At 37.9% G+C, this 19249-nt stretch overlaps 1 protein-coding gene across 3 annotated transcripts in view; it reads right to left on the bottom strand.

Moving 5' to 3' along the window:
- kbtbd2 (kelch repeat and BTB (POZ) domain containing 2) overlaps window positions 1-19249 on the bottom strand; it is a 57666-nt gene that overhangs the window by 22785 nt on the left and 15632 nt on the right. For all 3 annotated transcript variants that reach the window (XM_028803832.2, XM_028803834.2, XM_028803835.2), the window contains exon 2: window positions 7584-8238. In XM_028803832.2, the coding sequence (XP_028659665.1) occupies window positions 7584-7756 (173 nt within the window). In that variant the 5' untranslated portion in view covers window positions 7757-8238. The remainder of the gene's footprint in view (window positions 1-7583; window positions 8239-19249) is intronic.

Here is a 19249-nt window from a genome sequence, read left to right as displayed (position 1 = left end):
GATGATGTCCTCAAAGATGTCACAAAAATGGTGAATTACATCATGGCTCGTGCTCTGAATTTCAGTTTCAAGCACTTATTGTGGAGGATCAGGCACAGTATAAATTGTTTACTTATGTACACTAATGTCCAGTGGCTGAGCAGAGGACAAGTCCTGGAGAGATTTGTAGCCTGCTTGGATGAAATTAGGCTGTTTATGAATGAAAAAGGGCAGGAATATCCACAGCTCACTGATATGGCCTGGCTTACCAACCTCATGTTTTTGTTTTTTTTTGTTTTTTTTCCAGATTTTACACTACACAATATACTGAACAAACAACTACAAGGTGTAGGAAAAACAGCAGAAAGGATGTTTTGTGTTATCAAAACATTTTAGAGCAGGTTTTTGAAAGAGACCTTCAAAGTGGGCAACTGAAATATTTTCCAAATCTAAAAATACATTTAGAAAATTCTACAATATTTGCAGACAATCCTACAAGCCATCAGGAAATCTACAAGGAATTTTCTAGCATTGTAGCAGCTGCAAAGGTGAATTTTAGTAACAGATGTCACACACATGTGCATGCGAGGCAACTAAAGGGCTTGAGTAATGGCAATTCAGATTCAAACCAGGATGTGGCAGAGTGCACCGACTCTTTTTCTCCCTTTCCTGCAGACCAGTCACGGGAGATTCCACCTGGTCCTCTTGACGTCACTTCCGGGACCGAGCCTATGGAAGAAGACCTTGCCGGCTCCAGCCCCTGTGATGTCACGTCCGGGATAGAGCCTATGGTTGAAGGCCCTCATGAGCCCAACCCCTTTGACCTCACTTCCTGTCTTTCCCCTTTAAAAGCCTCCACCTTTTCCCTATTCCCTCAGTTCTGTTTTGGACTCGGTTTTGTGCACATCAGTACTGTATTCATTTTTACGGCATTGCAGCCAGGATACCAATTATACGGGTGGCTGCCCCACACCTTGCTATGGCTCTGTGTGGAGTTTGTAACACAGATTTATATAGTTCCGTAAGATAGAGACAACCCTGTGTTTTCTTACTTCTCCAGATAAAGCCAAATTTGAAGAACTTGATCTTTCCTGCTGGTTAGATTTAGGAAATCTGGAAATGGAGCTATTGGAATTTCAAGAAAGCTGTATCTGAAAAAATAAATTCTATGACCTGCATGAAACACTTGAGAAGATAGAAGGGATGACAAAGGACAGCACAGTTAGTTCTGAAAATTAAATCCTTAAAGTGTGGAATTCTCTGCCAAATAATTTTAAGTCAATGAAAGCAATTGGGATTGCTTTCATTACTTTGTTTGGATCATCTTATGCTTGTGTGCAGCTGTTTTCAGCTTTGAATTATATCAAGTCTAACACCAGAAACAGACTAACAGATGACATGAGTACTGCATGTGTTGCTCTCAAACTTACAAAGTATGAGCCAAGGTTAGACAAATTATCTGCATGCATACAACAGCAAAAATCACGTTAATTGTTCAAAAGCATGCCAAATGCAAACTTTTACCTTTCAATAAAAAGTTGTTTGTATCATTGAAAGCTCTGTTATTGTGTTTTTTCTAAACTAAAACCTCAGTATTCAGGTTAAATTGCCGTGTTGGCACTTGCAATAAATAAGTGGGTTTTGGGTTACAGTTTGGGTACTCGGTCTCTAAAAGGTTCACCATCACTGCACTAGACTGCTCCATCAGATTCTCAATTACAATCTCCTTATCTTTCTCTCCACTCTTGCCTGTCCAAGTGAAAAAAAACAGTAGTACCTTCACTACATCCCATAGACTTCTGAACTCTGCTTTGGAACTCATCGTTCCATTCAAAAGAGCATCTAACCTTTCTCACAAAAGTCTGTTGTACTCACAGTAAAAATCACAAAATTTCTTGAAATCCCTTAGCACATCACCACACACGGACTGATTCACTTGCTTTGATCAGACAAGGAGTGTGCAGGATACTAATTTTCTGAGCACACTACTCCTTACTTGAGACCATCTGCCTTGGGTCAAAACACTGCATATTCCTAACAATCAGGTGGTTTACTGGTGCCTTTTTAAAAAACCTGGCCAATAGTTCAATTAGAAAATGTAAACTTTCCATTTTTATTACAAGCAGCTGCCTCTAAATTTCTTTTCTAGTCTTAACTTGACCGAGGACCTTCTCTGCCACAAACAACGTCCATCACTGATATACCCTTCTGCTTACTAGTTTCTTAAAAAGGGACCTGGAAGAGCTCCAATGTTAAGGTTACTTCTGTCAGGACCTTTTCCTAAACATAAATGTTCCATGAGCCTTATAGATAGGGTGCACACAAGAATTACTCACAAACAATTGACTTCAATTGTCATTGAACAGTGAATGTCATCACATAAATACATTTTATAAATAATGTAATTATTTATAATACTTTACTGAATACTGAATTTTCTTTGTGCCAGGTAGGGAGATTTCAGCATAAGGCTTATGAAGAATGATATGATCTTCATGAAATGATTTATCTCACCATGTGCAAATAATAAATATATTCACTAACTTCTGTCCAGTAACTAAAAAATAAAAATACTGCCTAAAATCAGTATTAGAATTAAAATTCAAAAATACTATGGTGCTTGGCGAATAGCAATATTATTCAGGATATTGGAGGCCAAAGCATTAAATTCTCTTTGACATACAGTCCCATATTCTATATACAGTAATCCCTCCTCCATCGCGGGGGTTGCGTTCCAGAGCCACCCGCGAAATAAGAAAATCCGCGAAGTAGAAACCATATGTTTATATGGTTATTTTTATATTGTCATACTTGGGTCACAGATTTGCGCAGAAACACAGGAGGTTGTAGAGAGACAGGAACGTTATTCAAACACTGTAAACAAACATTTGTCTCTTTTTCAAAAGTTTAAACTGTGCTCCATGACAAGACAGAGATGACAGTTCTGTCTCACAATTAAAAGAATGCAAACATATCTTCCTCTTCAAAGGAAACAGAGAGGAAAGCAAACAAATCAAAAGGGCTGTTTGGCTTTTAAGTATGCGAAGCACCGCCGGTACAAAGCTGTTGAAGGCGGCAGCTCACACCCCCTCCGTCAGGAGCAGGGAGAAAGAGAGAGATAGAGAGAGACAGAGAAAAACAAAGTCAAAAATCAATACGTGCCCTTTGAGCTTTTAAGTATGCGAAGCACCGTGCAGCATGTTGCTTCACGAAGCAGCTTAACACACAGAAGGTAGCAACGTGAAGATAATCTTTCAGCATTTTTAGACGAGCGTCCGTATCGTCTAGGTGTGCGAACAGCCCCCCTGCTCACACCCCCTACGTCAGGATCAGAGAAAGTCAGCGCAAGAGAGAGAGAGAGAGAAAGTAAGTTGGGTAGCTTCTCAGCCATCTGCCAATAGCGTCCCTTGTATGAAATCAACTGGGCAAACCAACTGAGGAAGCATGTACCAGAAATTAAAAGACCCATTGTCCTCAGAAATCCGCGAACCAGCAAAAAATCCGCGATATACATTTAAATATGCTTACATATAAAATCCGCAATAGAGTGAAGCCGCGAAAGGCCAAGCACGATATAGTGAGGGATCACTGTAGCGGCATTAACAAAATTTCAGCATAAACATGTTGCAACCTGTGATTTTTTTATCAACCAGTCCTCTCTGTAAGCTAGACCATCTTTGAATAGCCAGTAGAGGATGGAAACAAAATGGTCCTATTCCAATCCACTCTATCTTCATTCATCCCAAAATGCATTGTGGAGATGTCAAGTACACATGATCCTATGTTGACTAATGTCTTGTTCACATCGGATAAAAGCTTTGACTGCAACAAGTCACTTTCCAGTTAGTGCTGGGCCCATCCATGGATAACTGAACAATATTTTTTAATCCAAACTCTGTTATGGTGTTGTGCAATTTTTATTTTGTCATAGTATCATGAGCGTTGCATGCTCCCCTAATCTCTGTGCTTACATACCTAGTTCTCACTTCTCCATCATTCCAAATCCTAACATGTATACTCATTTGTTTGAGCCGAGTGATTAAAGGTCTCATAAAAATGAAGGGTTTACCCAGTTTATTCAGGCACTTCTCAGACAAGCAATGATTTACAATAATGTAGTAAAATATGCACATTTTGTTTCACTACACGAAAATTTACTAGGGATTTTGCTGTCTGTAAACATTTTTAAAAAGATGAAGATTGGTGCGCAATTAAAAATAGCACCGAGTACATCAATGTTAGAAATGGATTTCTTTGCCTGGATACTTCACTGCATAAGGGAATTGTACTAACCGTTGCTGTAATAGCTGAAGAGGAGTTGAACACGGTGTCAATTCCAATTGTTTTTCATTTATGTTAAATATTTATATTTTTAGTTCACTGCTAATTTACAACTTTTTACTGAGTAAAGTATGTAACAACTCTATTTAGTATTTACAGGTGCTGGTCATAAAATTAGAATATCATGACAAAGTTGATTTATTTCAGTAATTCCATTCAAAAAGTGAAACTTGTATATTAGATTAATTCATTACACACAGACTGATGTATTTCAAATGTTTATTTCTTTTAATGTTGATGATTATAACTGACAACTAATGAAAGTCCCAAATTCAGTATCTCGGAAAATTAGAATATCAACTAAGACCAATGCAAAAAAAGGATTTCTAGAAATGTTGGCCAACTGAAAGGTATGAACATGAAAAGTATGAGCACGCTGCATTGCTGCAGTAATCCAGGCCAAAGGAGCCTGGTGTGAAGCCTGAAGTCCAAATATCAAATAAACACTTTCACAAGTACAAGTATAACAGAACAAGTGCGCTTTTATTCAAGAATATAACTGAAGAAAAAAGAAAGCAGGTTGCGGTAAGTGGTTGATGCGACTGCTTGCGTGGTGCAATGCTAAGAACTGCTGACTCCCAATCAAGAGCTCCTGGGTTCGATGCTGGCAGCTTCTCAAGTTTGCCGTTTTGAGTAGAGAGCTGCTATTATTGTTAATATTATACAATAAAAAAACATACATTTGATTTACGTCTGTAACAACCGCTGTAAATTTATAGTGCTTGTCAAAGTTAGCGTCCACGCTCGCCCCGATCTGACACTGCTGTTTTCAAATAAAGATGCGCTATAACAGAGGTGAACTCAGATCGGAGAAAACAGAAGCCATCCCCGCAAGAAACGTCCCTTCACATATAAGACCAACGTAGCTGCACCAGGCGTAAAGACGAAAGTCCGGTGTCATCCTGCCAATCACCTGTCCTTCAAAGAAACAGCACGGCTTACAGAGCTCGCCAACGCTACACTGTCCAGATCTAAACACTAGCGTGGTGTATGCGCCCAAAAAAAAGTCTAACTGCATTATTGTACCATTGCTCGCGTACTAAATTGTCAGCAGGTATTTTTCGTGGCATTACACGTGTAATTTGTGAGCATGCCCTTGACGATCAAACAGAGGAAGCTCTGCAGTATACTTGTGACTTTATGCTGTAGGAAGATAAGTAAATAAAGTAAAACTAGTAAAGCTAAAAAAAAGATGCTAACTTTGACAAGTATTATACATTTACAGCGGCTGTTACAGTCGCAAATCAAATGCATGCTTTTATTATATAATAGTAACAATAAGAACAGCTTACTACTCAAAACGTTTATTTTGGAAGACGTTAAGACTTGAACCCAGAACCTTATGAGTTGCAGTCGGCAGCTCTAACCAGTATACTACCCAAGAAGGTAGGACAGCAAGCAGCACTAACCTAGTTTCTTTTTCTTCGGTTATAGCCTTAGAAAAGAGCGCATTTGTTCTGTTATACTTTTATCTTTTGTGAAAGTGTATAAAGATATTTGGAATTCAGGCTTCACACATTATACACTTCATGCCTACATTTTGTCAATTATTACTAAAACATGAAAAACGTTTCTGTTTTAACGATGTGTTTACTGTGCATAGATCGTTGTAGACACGGAACACACATGAAATGTAAGTGTTCCAAATAACGATATAGTATTTATAAAAGGTATCATTTTGCATGACTTCTCACTCTATACAGCTCTAAGCAACTGAAAACTGTGTGCTAGTGGGGGGATGTGATAGCAGACTGCTTGCTGTTTGCTGCTTATCAACACATTTAAAGGACAAAAGATGCTGACGGAGAAGTGGGAAGCGTTTTAAGGTGGGACGGATCTACGAGTTTTTTTGTAGGCTCTGGTAATTCTAGTGTTAAAGAAAAGGATCAAGACAGGAAATCGACACCATTCTGCCTGAGATGACCCAGACAGTGATGGAGAACTTCCGGGAACGTCTTCAGCAATTTATTGCCAACGACGACTCCCATTTGTCTGATATGATTTTTAAAACTCATTAAAACAAAAGTTGTTTTTTTTTTATGTACTTTTTAGAAAAATATACTTTTTTTTTTTTTTTTTAATGATAGCTTTGTTCATTTTTTATACCCCTTCAAAATGTGGGAGATCTTTATGCCCCACCCTGTATAATAACAGATCTTAATTAAATTTATGGCATGTCAGTGCTTTTGTTCTGCCATGGCAGGTCATTCTTACTTTTTAGTTGTTTTCCTTTCCAAATGATTTATAGCCTGAATGGGATTAGTAATTCTCAGTCCTTCACTTTCTCATCAGTTTACCTCTAGATGTTTTACTGAACCATACAGTTTAAGATGAACATACACACAGGTGTAAACGGAAAGAACAGAGAGATGGGGAACTGCTGGTTCCTTTGTCATTTGCATCATATTGCTAAAAAGAAGCAATTAAAACAGTGGATGCAGCTGTTTAAAATCCAAATAAGCAACCAAGGGTGAGGAATCTTAACAAGCAATACAACTAAAATGAAGCATAAAAATTAAACACTTACTGCTCAAGCAACAACACTAATAACAGACTTATCTTATATATAAACGTCTACGCGTGGAAGTGTGTGTGTGTCTGTCTGTCCAGCCCAGAAGTGAGAGGAGGCCCGAAAGTGCGAGGCTACAGCAGGAAGTCAAAAGAAAGCTACTCAACAAAATGAAACCGTCAACAAAAGAGAAACTCACTTAGCCTCTAATACACAAGCGAGGGGAGTACATTGGCAAAACGAAACTGCTGAGGAAAGAGAACCTCGCTTAACCGCTAATACACAACCGATGCGATTGACTGATTGAAGTGCCAGAATCCATGGATTCATGGAGCCCGGGCATTTTACAGCACAGCCTTACACAGCTAGTCATTAATAAAATCTGTTGGAATAAAAACCTTCAAATTCTAAAGCCCCCCAGGACAGACTCTGGAGACCCCTGATCTAATGTTACAAAAAGTAATAAACAAAATATGCACATCACGTAAAGGTAATGTCAACTTAAAATCAAATTTAATTAATTCACATTATTTTTAAAGTAGTCTAAAAAGAAATTTTGAATTTATATTCTGCCTTATATACAATGGTTAAGATAGGACAGTGAGCAACTGGGGCCTAACACTGGATTCTGAAAGTGGAAGGACAGATGACTCTTTCCCTAAATCCAACACCCAAAATGCTGTCCCTTTAAAACTGTGAATTAAAACTGAGGATTCCAAGTTACCCAAAATACACATATAAAAAAAAGACCTACCTGAAGTATGAACTGCATGTTGCCAGAACCATTTTATGACAAGGAAATTCAGTGCCTTCCACAATTAATACGACGTCTGTTAGTAATTTTTGTTCGTAAAAAAATTTTAGCTGCTCTAAAAGAGAAACAGCGTACTCAGTATTTACTGGCCGGAGCTCATTAGGGTCGGACATGTTTGCATCCCATGAAGCCCACTTATTTAGTGCCTAAGACAGAGACAGTACAAAATATGGACTGCAGGCACCAATGAGCTATAGCAAAATTGAAAAAGAAGATGGGGATGGGGAAGGGGTGACAGGAGAAGGAAAAAGCAGCAATGTTGTTAAACCACTAGGTAATGTTGATTAAAACAAAGCAAAAACTTAAATGTTTCCTTTTTCCCTTGCTCTTTCTTGGTTCGTGAAGAAAAACTCCTCCTCTGACCCATTCAGCACGAATAACTTGCAAATTGTTGACTTAGCAAATGTGTTTCAAATTCAGTGCTAGCTGCTCCTATTAATTAGATGTTCAATTCTTTTCAGCAGAAACTTTCCAAGGGATGTCGTTGAGCTGGTGAAACCTGGGGGATGATGTAACAAATAAAACTGAACTTGAGGTAGTCAAGTCTGGGGCTCCTCAGCAACACGCCTACATCAGTGCTGGTTGTTTTCCAAGCCTGTAAACAAAAGATAAACAGATCATTATAACCTATACCTGTGTGTAATAAATCTATAAATGCCCAAAAAACTTGTTCTAGACTTCTCACACGTCTCTATATACAGAAAACAGTGACATGAAGTGGGATATTTGTATAAAATGTTAATAAAAGCCAACTTCATGTATTTATTATCAAGAGGTCATTACTTACTGCAACTATTAGTGGCAACATGTCAGAGACTTCTCAGCAAACTACCTATAATTACGTAGTTACAGTGGGTACGGAAAGTATGCCTGTTTGTCTCCACACATACCGCTTAGAATTAAGGCCAAAAAGTTCTATCTTGGTCTCATCAGACCAGAGAATCTTATTTCTCACCATCTCAGAGTCCTTCAGGTGTCTTTTAGCAAACTCCATGCGGGCTGTCATGTGTCTTGCACTGAGGTATGTGTGGACACAACTAGGCACTGCTCATCACTTGTCCAATACAGTCCCCACAGTGAAGCATGGCGGTGGCAGCATCATGCTGTGGGGGTGTTTTTCAGCTGCAGGGACTGGACGACTGGTTGCAATCGAGGGAAAGATGAATGCGGCCAAGTACAGGGATATCCTGGACAAAAACCTTCTCCAGAGTGCTAAGGACCTCAGACTGGGCCGAAGGTTTACCTTCCAACAAGACAATGACCCTAAGCACACAGCTAAAATAACGAAGGAGTGGCTTCACAACAACTCTGACTGTTCTTGAATGGCCCAGCCAGAGCCCGGACTTAAACCCAATTGAGCATCTCTGGAAAGACCTAAAAATGGCTGTCCACCAACGTTTACCATCCAAACTGACAGAACTGGAAAGGATCTGAAAGGAGGAATGGCAGAGGATCCCCAAATCCAGGTGTGAAAAACTTGTTGCATCTTTCCCAAGAAGACTCATGGCTGTATTAGCTCAAAAGGGTGCTTCTACTAAATACTGAGCAAAGGGTCTGAATACTTAGGACCATGTGATATTTCAGTTTTTCTTTTTTAATAAATCTGCAACAATTTCAAAAATTCTTTTTTTTGTCTGTCAATATGGGGTGCTGTGTGTACATTAATGAGGGAAAAAATTAATTTAAATGATTTTAGCAAATGGCTGCAATATGACAAAGAGTGAAAAATTGAAGGGGGTCTGAATACTTTCCGTACCCACTGTATATCCATCAACTATTCATTGAGGAAGGTCAAACCTTTTTAGTTAAAATATATTTTTTTACAGCCGCTGGAAAAAAAATGTGCCAACTGGACAGAAGGAAAAAAGGGAACTTGCCACTCTTAAGGCTTTGATATACAATAAAACACACACACAAATAGTCCATAAAACTCAGTAAATAACCCTTCAGATAAGCAGGTGTATTGTCAAGAAACAGTAACACAAAATGTTCTTATGCAGATTCATAAACCTATGGTCCTGAAGAGATAAAACACCATGTACGTATTTTCATTCAACAATAATCAAAACAGCATCTGTAAACATCCAGAAAAACATGGTGAATTTGATAAAGGCAACTTATTACAGAAGAATCTGAAAAATGTGTGCATTTATAAATACACTGTACATGTATATAAGTATAGTACTGAAGGCAGTAAATCACAATATTGTGAACTCTTTAATTGTTGAACAGAAAAAGCCTACAAGTATACAAAAAAAAGCATATGCCTAAAAAATAGACACAGTACATTAACAACACATTTCAACAACTTTAAAATTTGGTCTAAACTAAGTTAATCACTAAAATTTCTAGTCATAGTGGATAGAAACTGCAGTAATACTAAGCATCATTCCAAAACACCAAAAAAAAAAAAAAAATCTTGTGTTAATCAGGATTGGACAATCACCTGTAGTTCAAAAATGAATGTTACACTGAAATAATGAGCCTTCAGCTTTGATTTAAATTTTAGCCTGACAGCACTGCTCTAGCGTTTGTAAGAATCTCATTCCAGAGACCAAGAGCCCCAAGTCTAAATACTCTGCCTTCTGTACTAGTTGATTTTTCCAAAATTTCTCACTTTAATCATTGGAATAAGCGTCCCAAAGAAGAAAAATGTTTGCCTTATGATTCTTACAAAACAAAAAGTTGATTTTCTTTTTAGAGTATCTCTCTGGCCCTTTGTGTTAAGTGAAACCAAAGTAATATTAGGATTAAAAGAGGACATAGAAGAAAAAATATTAAAACTCATTAAAAAGTATTTGGTCTGCTTTCACAATGTGAGAAATTAAAACAAACTGCATCTTAAGACTGCAATACAAGTGTTAAGTTCAGAAAGATAAGGTGGTAATTCTGTATCAAAAAATACTTTTAAAATAGGCATTACACCTAACAGGAAGCCAATGAAACAAATTAAATGATAAGAGCAGCAGTAAAATAAATCATTGCAATACTCAATAACACTTGAAACAAATGAAGTAAATCTTTCTTTTGCAATATTCAAAATATGATCAAAAATTTAATATGAGAGCTACTAGCATTGTCTTGCTGTCATTATCGACCAATATCATCTTCTGTACATAAAAAAAATATATTTGAAAAGAAAAACACTTTCCACTGAAAACAATTTAGAGCTCCAGCAACTAATCAATATCATTGATATTAAAAAATTGATAAAGACAGTTGTCACAAAATTTTGTTATCTATTAGCTGCCCTGCTACGTATTGTGTACATCACTACACTGACCTAAAGTACTTTTTTTGAGATAATGGATGTTAACACAGTAGAGGGTCAAAGACCAAAGAAGTCAAAAGTGTGAAGTCATTTCATCTTTCCATCTGGTAAGACTAACTTTTGCAAGATCTGTAAAAAAGAGCCCTCTCCATACAGTAGCACAACGCTGAAATGGGAACAGCTGAAAAGAACACACATCAGAGAAATGGTGATCCCCATCTCACTCACATTTGGGGATAATCCAGAAACACCCATTAGTACAATCACTAATCAAGTAACATGCAAAACATGTTTTGATGATAGCAATTAACAGCATTTGATGTTGTATTTAAAAAGAGCAAGGCTTGAAATATGGGATAGTCAGCTCATTGTACAATCTTTGATTCTGTCTAGGGGATAAAAATCAGGTAATACATCAGAGGCAACTTTTGTTGATGCTTAATTTGATGCTTAATGGTTTCAACATTCTTCCATTACATTTAACCTTAACGTTAGTAACAAGACTTACTGTTACACACATTTCTGACAAATGTAACTGTAGAGCAGACATTTACTATTGTTATGAAGAAAAGCATTACACGAGGAATAAAACAAATTTTTGAATACAAAGTGAATTTTGCACTTTAACATATCTGGATTTTTCTTAAACTTCAGAGTAACTGAAAAAATAGATAAACTAATCAATTAGCATAACAGTTGTTAGTAGCAACACTAAATAAACCAATGACAAAACTGAAAATGCGATAGATAGATAGACAGATAGATAGATAGATAGATAGATAGATAGATAGATAGATAGATAGATAGATAGATAGATACTTTATTAATCTATTACTTGATTATTACTTGATCAATACAGATTTTAAAACTGTAGTATTATCTTTGAAGGAATTTCACATTTCTGAAACACATATCCTAATTTCAACATTATCAAAAATGGGTCCAGCATTAAAATGAATGGACAACATACTTAAATATAGACAGTAACGAGGGAGTACTATCACACATCTACATGGACAGAATATGATTTTAAGTTTGATATAAACCTATTAACAGTACCTTATAGTCTAAATACATTCTTAGGCTTGTATATGACAATTGGTCAAACCATAAACCTTATTTAAAAATAAAAAGTATGATGATGGCAGCTTCCAAATTTCTCTGATAATAAAATTATACTAGATTATCATGTATAAGAAGAATTACTTCTGTTTTTGTGTAAAGCTGCAGGGGAAGCCTAAGTGAAATTCATGAAGATGAAGATTAAAATTCAAATTTAATTGGAAAAAAAAAATATTCTTCACTGTCAAAACCTTCATATAATATGAACTGGGAAGCTTGCTTACCACAACTAAGTCTGCCTTCAATGCCTAAAGATGAATAACCAAAATTAAATGAATCACACACATTTCCCACATCTCAACTGGGCTTTGACAAACAGCAGCTCAGTTCTCTGCTTGAAAAAAACATGCAACAGATTAATAGAAATAACAAATTACATAAAAATGTATTCATACATAAAAGTATTCATAAAGGTTACTGCCATGCACCTAATGCTGCTTGGAAATAATGGGATCTAATGCCTTGTTTTATTATGCCAATTGCTTTCACAATTTTTTCACAATTTGTGATGATTGCTTGGCAATGATAGAGTTGCCACAATCGATCAACTATTTTATTGATTAATTGGTTAATCTACCCATCTCTGCCACTTGCGTATGTGGATTTCACTTTCATCAAACAACAAATCTTAATTCTCGCGAATACGCCTCTTCATTGGGAAGAAACTCTACTTTTCCCTGATGGCAACACGTATTAGACGGTCTACAAGTCTCCGACTTAAAGTTTAAATCCGAACAATACATTTGATCTCTTTTCGCCGTCCCATTATTTCACCAAGTAATAATTTCTATTTGTTTGCGCTAATGCGATCTTTACTATCATTTTTGAGACTTTAGAATTTTCAGTACTTTCATTTATCTCTAACCTGCTCTGCATGTGTATCGCGCCAACATTTTTGAACCTCTTTATGATGTTCTACTTTGTCATCTACTCTTTGTCTTTTATTTCTGGCAATGGGCGTGGTTAAATCTTTTGGCACAAAGTCTTGTCACGCGGGACTTGAAAGTATCTCTCAGAAAAAAAGTTGCATCGCGTCCCAGGATTTTTTTTTTATATAATAGAGAGAAATAATTTGATAAACAGAATTGTAAAAAAAATTGGATTAGTGTTGATTGTTGACATTCATCAGTGGTTTTTTTTTTTTGAAGAAAACAAGCATGTTTACCAAATAATTTTCTGAGAAATTTTCCTTGGGCTGGCTCAGGTGGGCATTCCCATGATTCTGTGCAATTTCAGCATGGTATCACTGAGCTGCAGCAGCCATGTACAGAACTTTCATGCAAGTGTACTGTTCATTTAATGAAGGGGAAACCATCTACCCTTCCCCAACTCTTACAATTGTGTTCATTCTACAAGGAGGTTGTCTGCACTGGCTGCTAGTGGGTTGTCAATGTATTTAAAAAGACAAAACTGGGTTGCAGAACCATACAGTTTGAGAGAAACACAGTATTAGCTGACCATAATTAGATCATGAGTACTGCCACCGGATATATACCACTGATCCCTGTGGTCCATTTGTGCAGCATTGCAAGGCTAATTTGCATGCATAAATAGCCATGTGCCCAACTAGATACCAAACAAACCTTAAAGAATCACTTCCCCTCCCCCTTCTAATGTCAGAACGAGACCCCATTAAAAATAATTAATAATGACAGACTTGTTACTATGTAAAAGGCGTTTCTTTTTCATGGAAGAAAAATGTGTGAAGCATCTGCACAGATCTATGAGAAGTTGTGCCCGAAGCCTCAACAACAGAACTAGTCAGTCCAATGCCACTACTTCATGACATGGCCAATGTGTGCCCCAAGATTGGAACTCTGCAACAAGAATGACATCCATCCATCCATCCATTGTCTCCCGCTTATCCGAGGTCGGGTCGTGGGGGCAGCAGCTTGAGCAGAGATGCCCAGACTTCCCTCTCCCCGGCCACTTCTTCTAGCTCTTCCGGGAGAATCCCAAGGCGTTCCCAGGCCAGTCGAGAGACATAGTCCCTCCAACGTGTCCTGGGTCTTCCCCGGGGCCTCCTCCCGGTTAGACGTGCCCGGAACACCTCACCAGGGAGGCGTCCAGGAGGCATCCTGATCAGATGCCCGAGCCACCTCATCTGACTCCTCTCGATGCGGAGGAGCAGCGGCTCTACTCTGAGCCCCTCCCGGATGACTGAGCTTCTCACCCTATCTTTAAGGGAAAGCCCAGACACCCTGCGGAGGAAACTCATTTCAGCCACTTGTATTCGCGATCTCGTTCTTTCGGTCACTACCCATAGCTCATGACCATAGGTGAGGGTAGGAACATAGATCGACTGGTAAATTGAGAGCTTCGCCTTGCGGCTCAGCTCCTTTTTCACCACGACAGACCGATGCAGCGCCCGCATTACTGCGGATGCCGCACCGATCCGCCTGTCGATCTCGCGCTCCATTCTTACCTCACTCATGAACAAGACCCCGAGATACTTGAACTCCTCCACTTGGGGCAGGATCTCGCTACCAACCCTGAGAGGGCACTCCATCCTTTTCTGGCTGAGGACCCTGGTCTCGGATTTGGAGGTGCTGATTCTCATCCCAGCCGCTTCACACTCGGCTGCAAACCGATCCAGAGAGAGCTGAAGATCACGGCCTGATGAAGCAAACAGGACAACATCATCTCCAATCCTGAGCCCACCAAACCGGACCCCCTCAACGCCCTGGCTGCGCCTAGAAATTCTGTCCATAAAAGTTATGAACAGAATCGGTGACAAAGGGCAGCCCTGGCGGAGTCCAACTCTCACTGGAAACGGGTTTGACTTACTGCCGGCAATGCGGACCAAGCTCTGGCACCGATCGTACAGGGACCGAACAGCCCTTATCAGGGGGGCCGGTACCCCATACTCTCGGAGTACCCCCTACAGGATTCCCCGAGGGACACGGTCGAATGCCTTTTCGGACGGCTTCAAGGAGATTCTGGTCCACCATCCGGCGTCTGAGGAAGGGGAAGCAGTGCAGTGTCAACACTGTATATGGTGGGGATGGTGCGTTGCTGACCTCGACTCGGGACGTTGTGGGTCGGTGGGGGGAGTACTTCGAAGACCTCCTCAATCCCATTAACATGCCTTCCAATGAGGAAGCAGAGCCTGGGGACTCAGAGGTGGGCTCCCCCATCTCTGGGACTGAGGTCACCGAGGTGGTCAAAAAACTCCTTGGTGGCAGGGCCCCGGGGGTGGGTGAGATACGCCCGGAGTTCCTCAAGGCTCTGGATGTTGTAGGACTGTCTTGGTTGACACGCCTCTGCAACATCGCATGGACATCAGGGACAATGCCTCTGGATTGGCAGACCGGGGTGGTAGTCCCCCTCTTTAAGAAGGGGGATCGGAGGGTGTGTTCCAACTACAGAGGGATCACACTCCTCAGCCTACATGGAAAAGTCTATTCAGGGGTCCTGAAGAGGAGGGTCCGTCGGATAGTCGAGCCTCGGATTCAGGAGGAACAGTGTGGTTTTCGTCCTGGTCGCGGAACAAGAATGACATATTTTATTTAATTATTGCTAGTTTGTGGCCATTTGATGTATGTGAATAAGGTACTGTAACATGTGCCACACTGCTAAATGCGTGTGCTTGCCCCACTGGTCCTCATGTATAGGCTCCGCTCGGTTTCTGGAAAAAAATAACCAGGTTGGGCTTTGTGCTCACCTCAAAATTTCACATGTACAGGAAATGGCCACCTTTTTGGGAAACTATGGTTATAAAAAAGTGTGGAGAATTGCTTCCCTCACCAGCAGAAAGGACCATAAACTTAATGATTAAAAATATGGTAATATTCAAAAACTATCAAACAGACAAGAGTAAGTAATGTGTATATATTAGCAGCCTTACTAACTAGTTATTAGTAATTTTTAGTTAAGTAGTGTTAATGTCTCGCATTTAGCTCAGTTTTGCAATTACAATTTTCAGTATGTATTGTTTAAATATTGTCATACAATATAAAATTATACCAAGTTACATATGGTTCTTGCTCTGATCGATTAAAAAATAAATAAAAAAAAACATTCAGGTTGCAATAATTACAAAGACTACTAGTCATCTGACCTTATTGTGTCCTGGTTATCTATTATCTGATTTTGTTTTCACATGAAAGACAACAAAAGTATACCCTAAGGTCTGCAATTCCAGCCTGTCTCTTTGTTTAGGGTTAAAACAAAACAAAAATACACAACTAAACACTCACACTTAATCACATGACTCAAACCCAGGTCATCCGTGATGAAAGTGACCCACATTTTTCCAGAATTTATTTTAGGAAAGAAAAGGCACATGCAGTAACACAGGGCAGAGTGTTTCTGCTGAACACTGCTCAAAGGAAGCTGGGGCCCTTTCACACTAGGTCAATTATACATAAATGAGCATTTCTGGTTCTCCGAGTTCTCTGGTTTTAACTGTATTAAAAGAAACTGCTTTCAAAATTAGCTTGAGAAAGATTTTTGATTAACACCTTTAGTTGATAATGAAGGAATCTTAATCTATATCTGAGCTATTTTTCATATTTTTGGGAGTTCTGAAGTTAAATGAAACTTAACTGGCTAGTTTAAAACAACAACTAGTACTAAACTTATGTATCAAACGTTCCATTTTGCAACTCCCAAAAAGTTTAAATTTGCAGGATAAAATGCAACCTGAAAGAACAAAGGGTCATACAAATAATTATAGGAATGAATGAACAGGGGAAATACTGTATATACTTTTAATCCTTCATATTGTACACACAGCATCTCTAATTTGCTTCAGCAGAGTGTTGAGGGACCACCCCAAAAACAAGATTAGATACTGTGTGGATAGCGCTTTGAGTACTGAGAAAAGCGCTATATAAATGTAATGAATTATTATTACAAATAAACAAGGTTGAGTTTGAATCTGGATACTTATTAGCGTTTCAATATCTTGCCAAACCTAGATTTATATTTGACCAGTCCTCCATACAGAAGTATTTAAGTTCATGCTCTCTTATAGACATTTTGAAATTAATTTTGTCAGGACTGGGTCACTCAAGTACTTCACCTTTGTACTAATATATATATATATATATATATATATATATATATATATATATATATATATATATATATATATATATATATATATAGAAAAAAAAAAAAGAGTGTAATGTCTAAACATTTCTCCCATTTCCACTTTTGTTATTAGCAGATCATAAACCTATCACACTCAGCATTTTCTGAAGTTGTGTGTTCTGATACCTAAATAAAGAAAAACTATTTTGAGATTTCCAGATTATTATATGAAGAAAAAAATATTCATCCAACCAGAAAGCTAAAACTGAAAATATTATAAAAGCACCAATGGCTAAAAACTGGGAACATAAACCTACAATTACAGTTAAAAACACAAATAAAATTTAGATTCTGTAATGCAGAAAGTGTATTTCAAAGTCAATACAAGAATACTCTATTCCTCTCAAAGCTTAATCCAATGCTTGGAGTGCTTGATGCTTTTCCATTTATTTCCAGTCCACTATCCAATAACATGTATTCTAAGACAACTATAGTTACAGAGAGCTATGGGGACAATTATTTGTACTTAACCTACAGAATACTATGTACTTGCTAGGAGGCAATGTTTCCATATGAACAGCTATTTAGCCAACAGATTTAACTCAAATGTTTACTCAATTAGAAGGCTCTGGTTTAGAAACTTAACATCCCTATTTCAAAAATAATAATAATAATACATTTTTATTCATTCGTAGGCACCTATCTAAAGACTCAGACACACCGAACAATCCATAAAACACACATTATAAACAAAACTAAAAATACAAACTTTAAAATCAGACAGAGCAAATGTAGTCAACGAGAAAAAGTAGTCTTAAACAAATGAGTTTAAAGTTTAGATTTGAAAAGTGAGAATGAATCAATGTTTCAACTGAATGCTCTGCTCTCATGGTGTAAGACGGGCGTAGGGGACAATAGCAAAAATAGCAACTAATTTAAAGAAAAAAATGATCCCTTTACATCTGGAGATATACAAATGCTCCACAAAAACAATTTCTCCAAAACTCAAGTCTGTGATTCAGCCCTGTTCTCAATTATCCCAGCATACCTACTGCATCAGGGAACTCTTCACCTCATTATATAGCCCACTTAATCTTTAATATCCTACATAAATTGTTTAAAAGATTAACAATCCTGCAAAAATCCAACCAGATTTTTTTTTTTAATGAGGTGCAAAATAAAGAGGAATTTTCCTAAAAGAGTGTGACCTTGGCACAATTGGAAGTTTTCAGTAAAGTACCTCTCATTGCCCATTTACTTCTACATTTCCTGACTTTAAAAAAAAAACAAACTGCTGGAGCTATCAAAGGTCTGATTACAGCTTTTTTGCCATGTTTTAAGTGATCAGGGAAATCATGTCTATATTCAATATTAAAATGACACAAATATGCAAAATATAGTATTACAAAAAAAGTACTCTTTTAGTTCAATACCTTACCTACTAGAATGTAACTAACATTTTACCTTGTCTTCAACAAGAAAAACATCATGTGACAAACAAACCAAACCAGATATTACTTCGTCTCTGTTCAAAAGGGCAAACATGCAAACAAGCATGTTGCATGTGATCATTTCCTATGTTTTATAAATATGTTTAGTCAAATTGATGCTTTACTTATAAATCTTTATTACCAAAATGCCCACAACACACTCTTTTCTGCTTGGCTGTACAACTGAGCCCTACAAAGGACCAGGTATGTGTGCTTCTGGCTTTAAACCAAATGCTTCTGGAATAACAATGCCACAGCTATTTTTATTGCTTTAGGTTACCTTTACTTTAAAAAGTAATTGGACTACATAACAAGCATTACTTTCACAGTGTTACCCTACTGCTCTCAAGATTGTGTTGTCAAGTTTAGCACTGAACATTCGAGTCATCAACATAAATTTTCTTATTTCTGAAATATTAAGATGGATTATTACAACCAGGAGAAGGTATAATGCAATCACCCAAACATTTGCCTCAGGAAACTTGTTTTGTGGATGCTTATACCTTTGGTTACTGAATGTGTGTTAGAAGCAAATGCAGCACATGCACAGGCTGACAAAATCAGATTACAAAATCCTTAACAGTAACCCGGTTTTTATATGGCTACATAATTGTGTTATTCGCTGAGAAATCTACCTCTGTAAACCAGGATATTTTGAAAAAGCCAATAACCCAATTTCTCTAACC

The sequence above is a fragment of the Erpetoichthys calabaricus genome, chromosome 6, assembly GCF_900747795.2.
Source record: "Erpetoichthys calabaricus chromosome 6, fErpCal1.3, whole genome shotgun sequence".
In the NCBI taxonomy this organism is placed as follows: Eukaryota; Metazoa; Chordata; class Cladistia; order Polypteriformes; family Polypteridae; genus Erpetoichthys; species Erpetoichthys calabaricus.
Note: the sequence above shows the minus strand (reverse complement) of the source record. Positions and strands in the feature narration are given on the sequence as shown.